Here is an 18,984-nt window from a genome sequence, read left to right as displayed (position 1 = left end):
GATAGCACACGTTGTTGACAGACCTACCTCCGAGCAAATGGACTCGTCCGACCCACGTCACCGGCGTGCGCGCAATTGAAGGAAACACAGTCAGTTGTGAGTGAGCGGTGTCACTATGTTTTCGAAACAGGAAGAAAGGAGCTGGATCATGATTGAATGTGCCAGAAGTCGTACATCACGACAGTGTCATCAATGTCTTCAAGAGGCGTGCGGGGAATCGTCATTGCCGTACAGAACAGTGGGACATTGGGTAAAAGCCTTCAGCGAAGATCGGCAGACTGTGGCAGACATGCATCGGGCAGGTTGTCCTACTGTCTCTAAAGAAGTGCTTGTTGTTGCCTCGTTAGTGGACAGTGATCGACGCCATACGATTCGGGAGCTCGCCCACGAAACCGGATTAGCGCGTACGATTGTGCTTCGCATCCTGAAGGAACGCCTGGGCATGCGAAGAATTGCATCACTGTGGGTTCCGTATGACTTGACGGAAATTCAGAAATGGATGCATTACGACGCTGCTCAGACGCACTTGCAGCGCTATGAGCGCGAAGGAGAGGCTGTCTTACGCCGTAACGTAATACTGCATGAGACGTGGGCCACAACTTACACGCCAAACTGAAACGCTTATCCAACGAATGGCGTCATTATGGATCGCCGCGGAAGTCTAAAGTGCGTCAGAGCCCCAGTATGGAGAAAGTTATGGTGATTCTCGTGTACGACTGTGATGGTGTTATCCTGACGCATTACGTTCCTCCACGGCAAATCGTCAATGCACAGTGTTACTGTTCGTTTTTGGAGCATCACCTGCGACCACCTTAGCGAAAGAAGCGGCGACACTTTCTGCGTAACCCACCCGTCATTTTGCACGACTATGCCGCGGGCGCATACAGCGCAAGCTGTGACTGCTCTGTTCGGTCGATGGGACTGGGAAGTACTGTACCATCCACCATACTCCCCGGACTTAAGTCCTTGTGACTTTGACGTGATTCCATTCGCACCATCAATAGAACAGGCTGTGCTGACGGTATACTACGCCTTCCACATCGCTGGCAACGGTTTCTACACAACGCTGGTGACTATTTTGAAGGGCAGTAACAGTTATAGATATGTAATTGTTTTGTATCGGTTGTGCATAAATAGTTGGCACTATTTAAGTTCCAGCAATCGTATCTGCTAAAGGTAATTTTCGGAGAAGACATCCAGAACAATGCCACACGATTCCCTGCCTCTGGCACCAGTTTTGATGACATAACACTCCCAATGTATAAATGACGAGTTGAAGTCACCCTCTATTACAACGGCTTGATTAGGAAAATGCCTATTGATATTCTGCAGGTTCTGTCTGAAGCGCTCTACAACCGCAGATTCTGACCCAGGTGGTGCATAAAAGGATCCGAAGAGTTTCTTGGACCATGACCTCACGTCCGGAAAAGTTCACCAGCAGCTATGTCATTCGGTCGCGAAAGCCTTCGTTCTATGAACAGGCTATCTGTTAAGACACCAGGGAATAACGTAGGTTGCAGTTGCTACTCTGAGATAAAAAGTTTGCCGCATGAGAGGAATTCGTGGAGGGGTGCATCAAACCATCAGTGACCGGAGTCTCAAGAAAGGGAAGGGGATCGTGACGACAAGATTAACTTTATTATAGCACGTGCGAAGGCAACTAAACAATCATTCTTCCTGCGCTCCATACGGGTGTACAATAATGTAAATACCCTGTAACTTCTAAAGTGGGACGTGCTCTTTGCCACGCACTTCAGAGGGGTTCGCAGATTATAGAGGCAGAAGTAGACGCTTTTCCCACAATTAGGTGTATATGGCCATTCCACTTGATGTACCCCTACGGCTTATTTATTTGCTGTTCAGCGAGTTGTTTCCACACACCTTTGTTTCCTACTGTTGTCCACTGCCAGATTAAGCCTGCAAGTTTCTTCAGTTCTTCATCCCAGCGCTTGGTTTATCAGCCGCGTGGTCTTTGTCTTTCTCTGGGAGTACAGTCTAGTACTGCCTTCGTCCATCTTCCGCCGTTCTCTCGTGTGATATGTGCTGCCCGTTTCCACAACCTCCAGAATGCTTCTTCTTGCTCTTATGTCTTCACATCTTCTCCGGTCTATCTTAGTGATCCCTAGTAGTGACCCCTCCATAGCTCTCTGAGACGTACGTAGTTTCTTCGTCAAACTCATTTAAAATCAAAGTTGCAAGCCCATGAGTTAGTACGGGAAGAACATACTGTTTCAGAAAGAGTTTTGTAAAGTTGAAGGTATATTAGATTTAAAAGCCGTGGTGTTTCTTCCATAAACCATCCAACCTATCTTGAGTCGGCAAATTTTCAGGTTTTATTTGTCCTTGGATGTCAATAAACTGTCCCAGACAAACATATTCGTTAAATTTGTTTACATAGTTGTTGTTCAGAATTATTTTTCTTGCAGTTATCCACTTCTTGTGCATTATTACTTGTTTTGGACAGCTTTATCATAAGATCCTCCTTTTCACAATTCTCTGATAAATCCTTTACAGAGGTTTGCAATTCCATCATGTTGTTGGCTGGTACTACTCTCTTGTTTGTTAACGTCAAGATAGAGAGTCCTTTCGCATTTAGTCAAATTTCTCTTTCGTTCCAAATGATTTTGGGCTTAGCCATCTCAGGGACTGCTGTAAGCAGTTTCGGGGATATAGTCACCTTACTTTAATCCTCTTCCAATGGAAAATTCCCTCATGTGATTTTCTATGCAGACAGATGTGATCACGGCAGCATAGATGTCACATAATATGTTTATGTACTTTTGTTCCCAGACTTCGTTCTGCCAGGATCCGTATAATTGCAGTCTGGCTGACAGAATCAAAATCCTCCTCAAAGTCTATAAAAGCTATACATAATCACATACCATATCCAGTGGCTCGATTATTTACTCCACAGAAGGGGTGTATGTGTAACCACTGCACATTGCAGCTCGTTCTATGAAAGTGTGCGTTTTTCACAGCAGCGTTGATATGATTTGTCAAGACTTTAGTGAAAACTTTGTAGATAAGAGGGAATAAACCGGTGAGACGGTAATTCTTCAGATCACGAATACTTTTTGTATAGAAGCATCATCTTTGTTTTGAACCAGGAGTCGAGGATGCTGCCTTTCTGTGTACAAGCAGTATATGTTTTAGCCAGATGTTTTCTGCTCCTTCACCAGTAAGCATAAATACAATAAGACGAAAAGAAAAAAGAAGAAGCAACGAATCACCACGAAGGAATTATCCTACTGAGACGGAAATCGGTAGATGTGATTTACAGGTATAGACAGGCAACTCATTACAGTTACAGAAAAACTGGATTATTTATTTAACAGAAAATATTTCGTAAATTGAGGAGGTCGATAATGCGATGGTCCAACTCTGTCCCTTATGCAAGCACTTTTTCGACTTCTCATTGATTGACAGAGTTGTTGGGTGTTCTTCTGAAGGACATCGTGTCTAATTCTGTCTAGTTAACGCGTTATAACGTCAAAATCCCGAGCTTGTTGGAGGGCTCTGCCCGTAATGCCCCAAACGTTCTAAATTGGGGACAGATCCGGCGACCTTGCTGGTCAACGTAGGGTTTGACAAACACGAAAACAAGTAGCAGAAAGTCTCGCTGTGTGAGGGCGGGCATTATCTTGCTGAAATGGAACAGAAGAGATTCACTTTGAGTAACTGACTACGTAACAGCTAATAAAACAAATAAGCTCTCAAATTCAAGATACTTACGTATTTAAAGGTATGGATATAGGATGTGAAAACTTCCTAGTAATTTCAAAGTTTGAAATACTAGTCAGATGAAGGACACACACTCAAAACTAAATAAAATCTAAACCAGAACTTGAAACATGAAGTTCATCTTTTTCAGGAGCAAAGCGCAAAGAATTTATGACTCACATACGAATTCTAAATTTTTGAAACTAAAGACAATATTGAAGATTAATGGGAACGATTAAAATCAGCAATGTTGAAAACAGCTAATGAGATACTAGAGAAAATTAAAGAATCAAATAGGAAAAGGAGACTGTAACTATGGAAAAAGGAATAGCCAACAATATTGCAGAAAAAAATGCTTATACTGCCTATTTACATTCAGAACGAGCGAAGCCTGAGAAATATATATAAGCATAAAAGAAATATAACAGAGAATTTGATAAAAAGATGTCATAGTGAATCCTGGGAAACCTAACGTTGAACATGACTTACCTGTGTAAGAGAATGATGAATGCAACGAATTTTGTTGTACAGGTACGGAATGTCAATTTGTGCGATAGAGTTCCATTCCTTGCTCGGTTAGGAGACGGACGGTTAATGCTTTTTGTAGATGACGCTGCAGTTTAAACTTATTAAGCATGATAATACAACTGATAAAGTTACTGCAAACGTTAATATAATAACAGAAAATCAATGGATACACTATTACAAAAATTTATGGTATAATGAAGGTACTGAAAAAAGTTATTCTATAAGAAATGGTAGCAACTCTGTAGATAACATAGACATAAAGAATTAAAAGTAGCCTTAAACGTGACTAAAATGGAAAATTTATTGGCCTAGTGTATTGCATTCATGCTGAATTAATCAAGTATAGAGAGATCAGTTTAGAATTTTGCTTCCTCCATTTTTTAAATATGTATTGGAAGAACTGTCCTGTACCTGAAAAGTGGAACACAGCTAAAGTAATTTATTTTACAAGACATAGAAAATTATAGAGGAATAAATGTACTAAATGCAGGATATAAAATTTATGGGATGGTTCTTAAGCAAAGTTACAAACTATCGCTGATTTACTATTCTCAGAAGAAAAATCAGGCTTCAGGAAAGGACGTTCGTGTTGTGATGATATATTTATAATAATGAAATTGTTGAGATATGTCAGGAATTTAGCTTGTAAACGCTTTTATGATTTATTGATTATGAAAAAGCATTTGATAAGGTCAGTAGACCTCTTTTGTGGTAAATATTGGAAATATTTTTCCTAAATACCTTTTTAATACAACAAAGAGTCTAGGGTATGTAGATGGAGTAGTAGTTATAAATTTAGGTTCGAAAACGTCAGTTGAAATTTTAATAAATCAGGGTGTTCACCAAGGGCGCAGTCTATAACTCACTTTATTTAATTTATATACTGCGACTTAGTTATGAAGTGGAAAGATGAAATGCTGTTAGGGATTGAAATAGAATCTAGTGTACCATTAAATACTCTGTTGTATGCTGATGAGCAGATAATTATACAGGAACAAAAAGATAATTTACAAAGAGCAGTATAACTTAACTGTATCTACAAAGAAGACGAAGATAATTGCTCTCAAAGAAACGAATTCAATCAGATCTAAAATAATTTTAAATGAGAAAGCCTTAGAAAAAGTATCCACTTCAGCTATCTATGATGTGTTACTACTTTTAACTATGACAAAGAGATTGAGAAGAAGGTTAATAAATATAGAACTATCTGTGGAAAAATTAGAAGAACTTTGGGGAAAAAAAGCAAGAAAGAAAGCAAGTGAAATTCTAAAAAGTTACTGCTGCATCTAGTGTTGCACATGGTTCCAAATCGTGGACAGTAATCCAAACAAGAAGACTCACTTATATAAGCAGCAGAGATGAAGTTCATGAAAGGTTTAAGGGACTGTTATAACGAAATGTATAAAACGAAGGCTGAAATGACAACATCAGATTAAAAAATCTTCCCAGTTAATGACAAGACAGAAGACAATGGAATGAAGCAGATGTATCATGTTGATAGAATGGCAGAATATAGAGTGCTAAAAAAGATAACAAATTATCGGCCGAAAGGAAAGAGAGATCTATGTAGACATCGTAAGAGATGGCTGAATGGATGGATTTGGAACAAGTGATTATAACACCTAATCCTTGGAAGAACATGACGATGATGATGGTGAAGCGTGTAAGCCAAGGATTGTTTACCATTAAGTGCAAGAATATCGCCGAAGTCCTGTTGTGCTGTAAGTGTGTGGCAGTTAACAACCAAAAGGGTTCCTCTATGAAAACAAATGGCACCCCAGGCCATCATGCCTGGTTATCTGGCCGTCTGGCTGGCGATATTCAGATTGGAATCCCACTGCCGTTCGTTGCGTCTGCAGGCACGTCTTCGTTAGATATCGGGCTCAGTTCGAAGCGGGACTCATAACTGAAGGCAATTCTACCCCAGTCTCTGATATTCCAGACCAAAGACGTGTCTGAAGACGCCCCGAACACTAGTGGGATGCAAAACCGACTGTCGCCGACGATACGGCCCGACAACCAGGAGTGCCATTTCTTTTCATAGCAGGACCCCTTTGTTGTCATCCCCTTCACCCTTACGAAACAGCCGTACGTCGCTGATATTCTACGCACTGTCTCCCTGTCTTTTTTGCCATCCTAGGCTTACATTTCAGCAAGATAATGTCCAACACTACCTTCGCCAGCAAGGTCGCCGGAACTCTACGCAACTCAGACTGTTTGCACAGATTATAGGCAGTGTCCTCCAACCAGCTAGGTATTTTGACGATATAACACGCCAACTGGATAGGACTTGGCACGATGTCGCTCAGAAGAACATCCATTAACTGTGTCAAAGCTAATCCAAGTCACGGCTTGCGTAAGGGCCAGAGGTGGGCAATGCGTTACTAACATGCTCACTTTGTGAAGCTTTTTCTCTTGAATAAATCATCAAATTTTCCTAAAACTCTAGTCCTTTGTTTGCCTGTACATGCATATCATCACGCCATACACAGCTACAGCGTCGCTTGTTTACTACCTTTTACAAGAATTTCATCATCTGTCTTTGAGTTAGCAAACTGCACTAACAGTGTTCCATTATTACAGGTGGCGTCTTCGTAGTTCTTCTGTGTGGTCTCGCCATAGCAGTAATCGTAGCGATATTCGAGTTCTGCTACAATTCCAAGAGAAACACGCAGTCAGAACTGGTGAGTGCTCGCTTTAACTTCTAATTAAACTTAAGATTTCTTTTTCCTACTGTGAAACACATTTCCTCGCTCCTGCTTTCTATTCTCACTCTGCTATCTGACGTTATGCACAATGCTATCCTGTATCTTTTCTTTTTCATTGTCTGGTTTCAAAAGACACACGATTTTTTCTTCTGCCGTCCATTACCAGATAAATTTTAGCAAAACTAATTAACGACATAGCTGCCGGCCGCTGTATCCGAGCGGTTCTAGGCTCTTCAGCCCGGAACCACGCTGCTGCTACGGTCGCAGGTTCGAATCATGCCTTGGGCATGGATGTGTGTGATGTCCTTAGCTTAGTTAGGTTTAAGTAGTTCTAAGTCTAGAGGACTGATGACCTCAGATGTTATGTCTCATAGTGCTTACAGCCATTTGAACCATTTGAACGACGTACCTGTGCATCATTGGCCTCGACATATGGTGTGAACGAGCACGTGAGCTTGCTTGATCTGCGATGAACGCCATTACGTGATATACACATTTACTGAATGAAGGAATGAAGATTATAATTTAACGTCCCAGCCACATCGACGTAATTAGAGACAGAGCACATGCACTGACTGTTGCAACGAGTTGAAGAAAATCGCCATCGGATCAGAAAAATCATAACTACGGTTGTTGATATCTTTAAAAATATCGGGGAAACGACATATCGATATGTAAAAGAATATCACCATCAGCCCTCGATACATCGAAAAAGTAACGATTTACAGATGTTGTTGTTTCTGTGGTCGTCAGTCCCGGGACTGGTTTGATGCAGCTCTCCATCGATTTACAGATGTGTGAAGGAAAAAATTTCGACCTACTGGTCTACAGAAATATCGGCTGATCAGTGTTAATATACTGCAGGTTTTAGAACTGTGTATTTCAGTACTGATATACACACATCATAAAAGTTTCGCATCACCCCGGTTCCCAGAACTCCTGAAGATAGACGTTGACTGTGCAGATTGTATCACAGACACAGTCAAAAATTGGTTCAAATCCCTCTAAGCACTATGGGACTTAACATCTGAGGTCCCCTAGACTTAGAACTACTTAAACCTAACTAACCAAAATACATCACACACATCCATGCCTGAGGCAGGATTCGAACCTGCGACAGTAGCAGCAGAGCGGTTCCAGCGGTTCCAGGCCTGAAGCGCCTCGAGCCGCTCGGCCACAGCGGCCAGCCAGAGACAGTCCCTTTGACTCTTCAGAGATGTCACTAAACCCGCCCAAAGATGTAAACAACCATGCATGAGCAGCGCTTATTAGACGGAGAGGGTCCGACAACCGATCAATTCCAGTCATTCGACCAGAAAGGAGGTACACTGCTCGCGTTGTTTGTAGTTCAGCCATGCCTAGACGCTCAGTACCGCGGCTCGATCGCGTCCGCATTGTTACTTTGTGCCAGGAAGGGCCTTCAACAAGGGAAGTGTCCAGACTTTTCGGAGTGAACCAAAGTGATGTTGTTCGGACATGGAAGAGATGCAGAGAGACGGAAACTGTCGATGACATGCCTCGCTCAGGCCGCTCAAGGGCTTTTTCTGCAGTAGAAGACCACTACCTACTTATTGTGACTCGGAGGAACTCTGACAGAAACGCCACCACGTTGAATATTGCTTTTCGTGCAGCCACAGGACGTCGTGTTGCGACTAAAACTGTGCGCAATAGGGTTTATTATGCGCAACTTCACTCCCGACATCCATGGCGAGGTCCATCTTTGCAACTACGACACCATACAGCGCGGTACAGATGGGCCCAACAACATGCCGAATGGACCGCTCAAGATTGACATCACGCATATGCCTTCTACCAGACAATTGTCGGAGACGCGTTTGGAGGCATGCCTTAGACACACTCTTGAGAGAGTGCAGCATGGTGTAGGCTCCCTGCTGTTTTGGGGTGGCATTACGTGGCGCCGACGTACGCTGCTGGTGGTCACGGAAAGCGCCGTAACGGCATCCTGCGACCAGTAGTCCAACCATATCGGCAGCATACTGGCGAGGCATTCGACTTCATGGCCTACAATTCGTGCCCCCATCGTGCATATCTTGTGATTGACTTCCTTTAGGATAACGACATCGCTCGAGTAGAGTGGCCAGCATGTTCTCGAGACATGAACCCTATCGAACATGCCTGGGCAGATTGAAATGGCTGTTTATGCACGACATGACCCACCAACCACTCCGAGGGATCTACACCGAGTGGGATAATCTGGACCAACAGTGCCTTGATGAACTTGTGGGTATTTTGCCAAGATGAATACAGGCATCCATCAATGCAAGACGACGTGCTACTGGGTATTAGAGGTACTGGTGTGTACAGCAGTCTGGACCACCACCTCTGAAGGTCTCTCTGTACGGTGGTACAAGATGCAATTGTATGGTTTTCATGAGCAATTTAAATGGCGGAAATGATGTTTATGTTGATCTATATTTCTATTTTCTGTACAGGTTCCGGAACTCGCGGAACCGAGGTGATGCAAAACATTTATTTGATGTGTGTGTTATTAAATATTCTGTAAATCAGCAAACTTGCAGTCTGCTTGTCCCCCTTTGATCAAAAACTCAAAGGAATATAATGCATATTAACGCTTGGCGATAACCACTTTGCTAATAACGGCAACTGTGTGGCGTGGATGTGGGACAATAAAACGTGTCCAGTGGGTTTCGTCACATATCGGGTTTGTCCGGTAGACTTCATGTCAACTTCCCTGTTTCTTTTTTTCTCTTTTTTTTTACTCCTTAAAAATGCCAGCAGCCTAGGAGTTGTAGTATCAAAACAGTGCGGTGAAGTTAAGCTCTGCAGTTTTTGTTCGTAGCGCCGAGCGCCATTTTCCCTCACATGACTCCTCACACTGCAAAGACCAGTCTTTTCATTTAGATTTTTGTTCTTCAATTCCAGCAACTACTTTTCAAGAATACTGATGCGAAGAAACAGTACACTAAGTATGTTAAAAATTGGTTTTTTAACGCAACTGATGTTGTGTTTCTTCACATTATAATTCCATTCACACCGCCACCTCCCAGTGTGGTCAGACTACTTCTTTTATGCCACCTACACTTGTTTCACACAGTCAAAGAGAAAGACAGGACGTGAAGAATGGTCGGTAGTAAGAATCTCTCACACTGTGAAAGTACAATTATGTGCTACTGCAATTTGAAAAGAACAATTTCAAGTATTTACCGAAAATGTAATATAAAATAAAATATCGGCACCCTAAGTTACCATTTCGATAGCAACATATTTATGATGAGGTCCCGTACTCCGAGGGCCCTAGATATACATGGTGGTCCATAGATCATGACCGGGCCAAAAATCTCACGAAATAAGCGTCAAACGAAAAAACTACAAAGAACGAAACTTGTCTAGCTTGAAGGGGGAAACCAGACGGCGCTATGGTTGACCCGCTAGATGGCGTTGCCACAGATCAACCGGATATCAACTGCGTTTTTTTTTAAATAGGAACCTCATTTTCATTACATATTCGTGCAGTACGTAAAGAAATATGAATGTTGTAATTGGACTACTTTTTTCGGTGGCGCTGTAATAGTTACAAACATATGGCTCACAGTTTTAGACGAACAGTTGGTAACAGGTAGATTTTTTAAATTAAAATACTGAACGTAGGTACGCTTGAACATTTTATTTCGGTTGTTCCAATGTGATACATGTACCATTGTCAACTTATCATTTCTTAGAATGCATTCTGTTACAGCGTGATTACCTGTAAATACCACATTAATGCAATAAATGCTCAAAATGATGTCCGCCATCCCCAATCAATTTAGCAATACGTGTAACGACATTCCTCTCAACAGCGAGTAGTTCGCCTTCCATAATGTTCGCACATGCATTAACAATGCGCTGACGCATGTTGTCAGGCGTTGCCGGTGGATCACGATAGCAAACATCCTTCAACTTTCCCCACAGAAAGAAATCCGGGGACGTCAGATCCGGTGAACGTGCGGGCCATGGTATGGTGCTTCGACGACCAATCCACCTGTCATGAAATGTGCTATTCAGTACCGCTTCAACCGCACGCGGGCTGTGTGCCGGACATCCATCATGTTGGAAGTCCATCGCCATTCTGTCATGCAGTGAAAAATATTGTAGTGACATCGGTAGAATATTATGTAGGAAATCAGCATAAATTGCACCTTTTAGACTGCCATCGATAAAATGGGGGCCAATTATCCTTCCTCCCATAATGCCGCACAACAGATTAACCCGCCAAGGTCGCTGATGTTCCACTTGTCGCGGCCATCGTGGATTTTCCGTTGCCCAGTAGTGGGTGTTATGCCGGTTTACGTTACCGCTGTTGGTTAAGGACGCTTCGTCGCTAAATAGAACGCGTGCCAAAAATCTGCCATCGTCCCGTAATTTCTGTTTTGCCCAGTGGCAGAAGTGTACACGACGTTAAAGGTCGTCGCCATGCAATACCTGGTGCATAGAAATGTGGTACGGGTGCAATCGATGTTGATGTAGCATTCTCAACACCGACGTTTTTTTGATTCTCGATTCTCTCGCAATTTGTCTGCTACTGATGTGGGAATTAGCCACGACAGCAGCTAAAACACCTACTTGGGCAACCTCATTTGTTGCAGGTCCTTTAGCCTGCTGTCTTTGGTGATGTGTATCTGCTGTGGAGGGTGAAATGCGTCTAGGCTGTTAGGTGTGACTGCTTCCTCGTGTGATGTCAGATTGCCTATTGGGGAAGGGGGGGGGGATGAAACGTTATTGACTTCGGTACTCAATATTTGTGCCATCTTGCAGGGTGTACTATTCCTACCGATTCTAATTGTAGAACTTCGTCCCTGGGGGCATCGATTTATTCAAAAACTCGTAGAGCCTTGTCATGGACCTTCTCTTGTATGGTGGTCTCGTGGAGTACGGTGCGGATGTCGAGGTTTATTGTCCACCATGGAGCTCCTGTGATCCATCGATAGCAAATGTTTTGCAGCGCTTGGAGTTTGTTGTAGTTGGAGACGCACGTAGTTCCCCACGAAGTGGAGCCATATAGCATTGTGGGTTATACCGTTGCCTTATACAATTGGAGTTTAGTCTTAGGGTTGAGATCCTTACACTTTAGGAACGGAATCAATGACCTGGCCATCTTCTGGGCTGCCGTCTTCTTGTCGTCAATATGCTGCATAATGAGTAATTTTTTGTCAAGGTAGACACCGAGATACTTCACTCCCGGCGACCATGGGATAAATTGATCAGCTATTTGGAGTCTGCCCGCCGGTGTGGTCGTGCGGTTCTAGGCGCTTCAGTCTGGAACCGCGTGACCGCTACGGTCGCAGGTTCGAATCCTGCCTCGGGCATGGATGTGTGTGATGTCCTTAGGTTAGTTAGGTTTAATTAGTTCTAAGTTCTAGGCGACTGATGACCTCAGAAGTTGAGTCGCATAGTGCTCAGAGCCATTTGAACCATTTGAGCCATTTGGAGTCTGTCGTTCAGAACTGGTTTCCTCCGTGTGAACAGAACGGCTACTGTCGTCGTCGGGTTGATCGTAATCTTATTTTGCAGCGCCCAGCGTTCCATTACAGCAAGTTGCCGTTGCATCCTAGCGATTAGCTGGTCCAAGTGTCGTCCAGTTGTCAGAAAGACCGTATCTTCCGCATAAAAACTCGCCGTAACAGGGGGGACTGTTGGGATGTCATTTATATATAAGTTGAAAAGCAGAGGCGAAATAACAGAGCCCTGCGGAATTCCTGCTATCAGTTTCATTTCGGAATTTTTATCGTCGACTCGGACATACAGTTTCCTGTCCTGCAGGAAGCTGTCTATGAGCCCAATGTAACAGATAGATCGGGTGGGACCTGCTGTTTGTCGTGGTTGCAGCGCGCGACGCCGGCGCCGCACCAGTCGCTGTGCGCCGAGATGGCGGAGGAGCTGTGCTTCGCGCTGCGCTGCCGCGGCTCGCGCCAGCGGCCGGCGCTCAAGCGCCAGTGCTCCAAGTGCGCCCCCGCCGCCTCGGGCGCGCCCTACGTGCCCGCCGTGCTGGACCTGCCGCCGGCCAACGGGCTGCGCTCCCAAGTGAGTACAGGGAGGCTCTGCTGGCTGCAGCCGCTGCACTGCACTGCCCGGACGACGTCACTCCGCACTGCGCTGCCGGCGAGCGCGCGCGCGAGCGGCGTCTTCAGAGCTGCGCGCCACACACACACACACACACACACACATACACACACACACACACACACACAATGTGTTTAAAATACAGAGAATTTCGGAAAACTTTCATCCGATCTGACAAGACGGTATGTTCTACATCAGCAGGTCCCAAGCTGGAGTAAAATGTATGTTTTCTGAGAGGTAAAAACAGAGGGGTTCGACTGTGTTTTTATCACTCACTCACACTCACACACTCACTGGTCATACCGGACTCGTGAGTCCATTACCGCAGCAACGTATTTCCACCATCTGTCCCTGTCTTGGGCTATTTCTTTCCATTCACCTTCAATACACAGGCTCCTCAAATTAGCATTCACATTGTCCTCCCATCTATCACGAAACATTAATTTTTAAAATATCACTACTATTTCATAACACTGTAATAGTGGTTACAGAATTAACCATAAGTTACATGGTTTTCTAATACTAGCATTAACGCGTGACACACTGTGGCTGAAGTTACAGCTTGCAGTCAAGTATGAAACTTCCTGGCAGATTGAAACTGTGTGCCGGACCGAGACTCGAACTCGGGACCTTTGCCTTTCGCGGGCTCCAACATTTTTTTTAAGACTAAAACTGTGTGCTGGGCCGAGACTCGAAATCGGGACCTTTACCTTTCGCAGGCAAGTGCTCTACCACTTTTTTTTTATTCCAATGCCAATTGTAATATAAATAGTAAAGAAAATGACTGTGTTGAAATTTAAAAAACTAACGAACGGTACTTGATCCAGCGACCCAGCGATTACGGGGCTTTTCTCTTTTTTCTTTTTTACCATCTTTTTTCAATTTTTTCAAGTGTTCTACCAACCTTTTTATTTATTTCTTAATTTTTTTTAAATATAACTAACACCTATTACATGAGCAATAGTTGCAGGTAATGAGAAAACAAATAAAAACCTCTTGTCTATGAAAATAAAAGACGACGTTCTTCAGAAAATAACACAATATCCCTTGGAAACGTAAAACATAAATAGGTAGCTATATTTTCGCAACATCCTTTTTTTTTTGTTAACGTAAATGAGTATAAAGTCTGACCATCAGAAGCAATCCAATGTTTTTTTATGTTATTTTTTGGGGGAGCACAGGAGAAAGAAAACAAAGAGGCTGCAGATAGAGAGCTGTGCATGAAAAGAATAAAATTGTGTAGGCAAAAAAAAAAAAATCTTAGAAGAGGAGGAGAAAAGAGAAGTGAAATAAATTAGGAATACCTTCCGCGCTATGCTCCACTTTGGCGCGCCATCAGAACAAAGTGCATTCTACCATTGACCATGAAAAGGGGAACGTGGGCATTTTAAATGTTCAAATGTGTGTGAAATCATATGGGACTTAACTGCTAAGGTCATCAGTTCCTAAGCTTACACACCACTTATCTTAAATTATCCTACCATATGAGCTACCCAAGCACGACTCACGCTCCGTTCTCACAGCTTTACTTCCGCCAGTACCTCGTCTCCTACTTTCCAAACTTTACACAAGCTCTCGTGCGAACCAAGTCTTCGAAGGAAGCACTCGAGCTACGAACTCACGACATCCAGAAACACGTAGTCCCAGTATATCAATATCGATTACTTTTGAAAACTGCATATGGAGCCTGAAGATGGCATAGTGGATTGCCATAACTGGTAGCGAAAATAAATGTCAACTTCAGGGCAATTTGGTGAATTTCATTGTAAAATATGCGATCAGCCGCTATGTCCACAAAGGGTCAACATAGACTGATATAGAGAGTCAGGTATCACTCGCAATGTGGTGAGAACTGCTACATCATTCTGCAAGGAAAAACTGTTCGAAATAAGTAGTACCAACTGCCACATTGGCTCATTGGTTTCTGGTTCAGTGAAACACCTACAAGTGGTACATCGTTAATCTTTCGTCATGGTCGCGGTTTGGGGTTGGTGAATGGAGGGCATGTTTTGTGTGCGGAGGGGGTGGGGGAGTGGGGAGGGGGAGTTGGTTTGGCCAATAACTGATTCTACTTGGGAGTAACATTATCAGAAGGTTTGGAAATCACTGTTCTGTTAGGTTGATGCGTAAGCCAGTAGCGTTTTTCCATACGTTTAATGAACACAGAAGATACACATAACAGAAGCTTTACTCATCAGTAATATATTCTCCTTCACTAAGTGCAAAAGTCTGCCAACGATGGGGTAGATTTTAGATTCTGCAACTGTAGAAACCATGAGGTTTTGGGGCGCTCCAGAAATTGCCTTGACATCTATCTATTTCATCCCGTTATTATAACCCACTGAGTTCTGTCAGTTAGAAAGTCTGATTCACAAATCTGGTTCGACAGTCGGCATGCAAGTAATTTGGGGGACTGTACTGAATGTCTTCTTGAAGTGGAGGACACGATATCGACCTAGGTCTTTTCTCTACGGCGTTCTGGACTCCGTGGACCAGAGAACGAGCTTAGTCTCACAAGATCTGTGTTTAAGGTACACATATTTGTTTTTATAGAATACACTTTTAAGTACCCAGAAACGTCATACTGTGTGAGAGCAGAACATATTCCATATCTCTCCCACGTCGTCCCGTGACTGCGTGCATCAGTTCGACGACCCCTCTTGAAAACAATAATTATCTGTGCCACTTCGCTGTTCCAGTGACCTACGATGTGCTACCGCAAGTTCCTTCACATAATCTCTGTGGAAGCGTGCTGGTACTGCATCGGCTCCAGATTCCTTTCCACTATTGCGCGATTTTAGCTGATTTTATAGCCCGCGTTCAATTATCTCAGTACCTGTCATTTCGGCGTTCGTGCATTGAACGCAAAGAGGAACCATTTAACACGATTTTTCAGGATGAAACAATTCCGAAATACTGAATTCAGTATTTCGTCCTTCTCTCTGTCATCTTCTGTTCTAGATGGGATGATATTTAACTTACGCATCGAAGGTAAGAGAGTACTGTTGTCAGTTGCCGAACTATTCAGTTGCCTTCAGCGATCCCCTTGGTGTAGTTAGACTGAACGCGGTGGCGCAGTGGTGAGCACATTGGACCCGCGTTCAAGAGAATGACGGGTCGGATCCCCATCTGGCCGTCCAGATTTAGGTTTTCCGTGATTTCTATAAATTAGTTGAGGCCGGGCTGGATCTTGTAAAAATTCACTGTGCATTTCCTTTGACATCCTTAAAAGAAACCGAGCTTGCGCTCCGTCTCTATTGACCTCGTTCACCACGGGACGTCAGACCTTGATCATCCTTTAGGTGAAGCTAGCTCACATGGTGACTCCCCCTTCCTATACTCAGTGTACGTTGAGCCGAGATGGTGAAAACGCAACAACAAAATGAGCTTTGCGTTCTCCGTATCAGTATTTGGAATTTAATTATGACTCTGGGTCGTTCTTTCCGTAAAGAGCATGGTACTGCCTCATCGATGGACCGATCACAAGGAGCGTACGGATCTCGTGCCGTACCACCTGCCTCCAACATCTCACGACATACGATCTTATGTTGGTAGGAGTTTCTAAAAAGAGTCCGTCTCTGTGCGTTATTTTCCTATAGTTTTGGCCCAGAAGGCATGTAAGTATTTTTTTTTCAAGTTTCTACAAAAATGACCAGGAAATAATAACTAATGTATTCTTCGCTGTTGTTTACAGTTTCTTCCCAATGTTCAGCAAACTGTTCGGCGTCTCGGCAGTAGAAATCACCGAGTCGTCAAACTAAGCCACGTCATTGAAAAAAACGCCACGCAGCTCATTCGAGAGGGATCGTAACAAGTTCAGATCGAAAACGCTACGACGGAAGAATGCTGAGGAAGTGGCAGCTCGTTCCATCCAAGCGTTTGAATGACTTCCTTGGCAATGTGATAGCGATGTAGTGTTCCAAAAGAGAGCCGCAGAGTCTTTGCAAATCTTCTACTTAAAGTTCGTCATTCACTGTTTGGTTCCGATCAAGGAATTCATGGTGGGTCATGTATGTCTTTGAGGTCAAAACTGCCGTCTTTGAACCACTTAAACCAATTTTGAGCTGTTCTAAGATACATTACTTCTTCGCCATACTCTTTACAAATGCCTCGACCAGCTCCGTCGTTTTGGCAGCTTGAATCAACGCAAAAAGCAGAAGGTGTCGAAAATGCTCTTTCGCGTCGAGCTGACACTTCTGGTTTTTTTTGTTTTTTTTTTCAGTCTTCTTCTGTCAGGTTTGATGCGGCCCTTCGTCTCAGAGTAGCGCTTGCAGTCTACGTCATCAATTATTTGCTGCATGTATTTCAACCTCTGTTTTCCTCTACAGTTTTCATCCTCTACAGAGCCCTCTAGTGCCATGGAAGTTATTCCGCAAAGTCGTACCAGATGTCTTACCATCCTGTCCGTTCTTCTCGTCAGTGTTTTCCATATATTCCTTTCCTTGCCGATTCTGCGGAGAACCTCTTCATCGCATCCATTATTAGTCCACCTAATTTTCAACATTCTTCTGTAGCACCACATCTCAGATGCTTCGGTTCTCTTCTATTCCGGTTTTCTGACAGTCAGTGTTTCTCAACCACATAACGCTGTCCTCCAAACATACATTCTCACAAATTGTATCCTCAAATTGAGGCCAACGTTTGATATTAGTAGACTTCTCTTGGCCAAGGATGCCCTTTTTACGAGTGCTATTCTGCTTTTTACGTCCTCCTTACTCCGTCCGTCGTTTGTTATTTTGCTATCTATGTAGCAGAATTCCTTAACTTCATGTACTTCGTGAACACCAACCGTCATGTTAAGTCTCTCGCCGTTCTCATTTCTGTTGTTTCTTATTACTTTCACCTTTCTCCGATTTGGTCTCAACCATATTCCATACTCGTTAGAGTGTTCATTCCATTCAATCCATTCATCTTCGTTTTAATGACCTGAAAAGAACAGAAAGTATATCTGTATAAATAAACTAAACACACTACTTTGCAGAGCACATAATAATTGTCTATCGAATAACATAATGTGGATTGCCAAAACATGTTGTTTTTCAAGCAACTTTTCAATTAAAAAATAGCCGAGACTTATGAGCCATCGCAGTACAACGTTTTCTGACATGAAACGCCGCATAGGGACGATACTGAATGTAGTAACTGTAGACATCTCGCAAAAGTAGGGGATGAGTTTGACAGTCGTTTGGGTGCTTGGCACGCAGGAGCGTGGAGGTCACACTGAACACTAATGAAAGACAAACAAAAACTTTGATCCTTAAGCACAGCAATAAAAAGTATGTACGTAAAAGATATACCCTAGTAAAATAGGATGGCTCTTTTAAAAATAAAAACTTCGCGTAAGTTAAAAATCTACTGTAAGTTTCTTTCTTCGTTCAAGTAGAGGGTATAGTCTTGTGAAAGTGGGTGTATCGTTCTGAAACACCTACGCTATGACTTATTGAAGTTGTTAAGAAGTAAGGAAGAAGGATTTTAAAACGGGTTAGAAAGACTTTGCCTGGTCTGTTTAGTACTTACGTGATTTAACTAACAGATACTTCCAACAAAACAGCCGTGTGGTAAAAGGAAGAAGGACAATCGAATGTTTATGATGCGCTGATGACATGCATGGTGCTACTAAGGCAAAACGAAATTAAAAGAACTGTCGGTATCTTAAAAGTGAATAATGATAAACAAGAAAAATATATTGGCAATGTTTTTGCAAGTCAGGCAAAGAAGGTGTGAGTAAACGTTTGTGACGAATTAGTGGAACAAATTAATAAGTTTAACTACGTAGGATCCCAAGTAACAGTAACATGATAAATAGTCAAGAAAATAGAAACATGGATATCTATAGCAAAGAAATGAAGCAGGAAAGTTGTCGTTTGAATACACATATATGTAAAATATTAGTGCAATGTGTTTTTATGAAGTGTTTCCTTGATGGTGCTGAAACATGAAAACTCCG

At 43.0% G+C, this 18,984-nt stretch overlaps 1 protein-coding gene across 1 annotated transcript in view; it reads left to right on the top strand.

Annotated features, from left to right (window-relative positions):
• Positions 1-18,636, top strand: part of LOC126141067 (glutamate receptor ionotropic, kainate 2) — a 766,326-nt gene extending 747,690 nt beyond the window's left edge. The window contains exons 19-21 of the mRNA XM_049915243.1: positions 6,832-6,932; positions 12,804-12,998; positions 18,571-18,636. Of these exons, the coding sequence (XP_049771200.1) occupies positions 6,832-6,932; positions 12,804-12,998; positions 18,571-18,636 (362 nt within the window). The remainder of the gene's footprint in view (positions 1-6,831; positions 6,933-12,803; positions 12,999-18,570) is intronic.
• The last annotated feature ends 348 nt before the right edge of the window (positions 18,637-18,984 follow it).

The sequence above is a fragment of the Schistocerca cancellata genome, chromosome 1 (assembly GCF_023864275.1).
Source record: "Schistocerca cancellata isolate TAMUIC-IGC-003103 chromosome 1, iqSchCanc2.1, whole genome shotgun sequence".
Lineage (NCBI taxonomy): Eukaryota > Metazoa > Arthropoda > Insecta > Orthoptera > Acrididae > Schistocerca > Schistocerca cancellata.
Note: the sequence above shows the minus strand (reverse complement) of the source record. Positions and strands in the feature narration are given on the sequence as shown.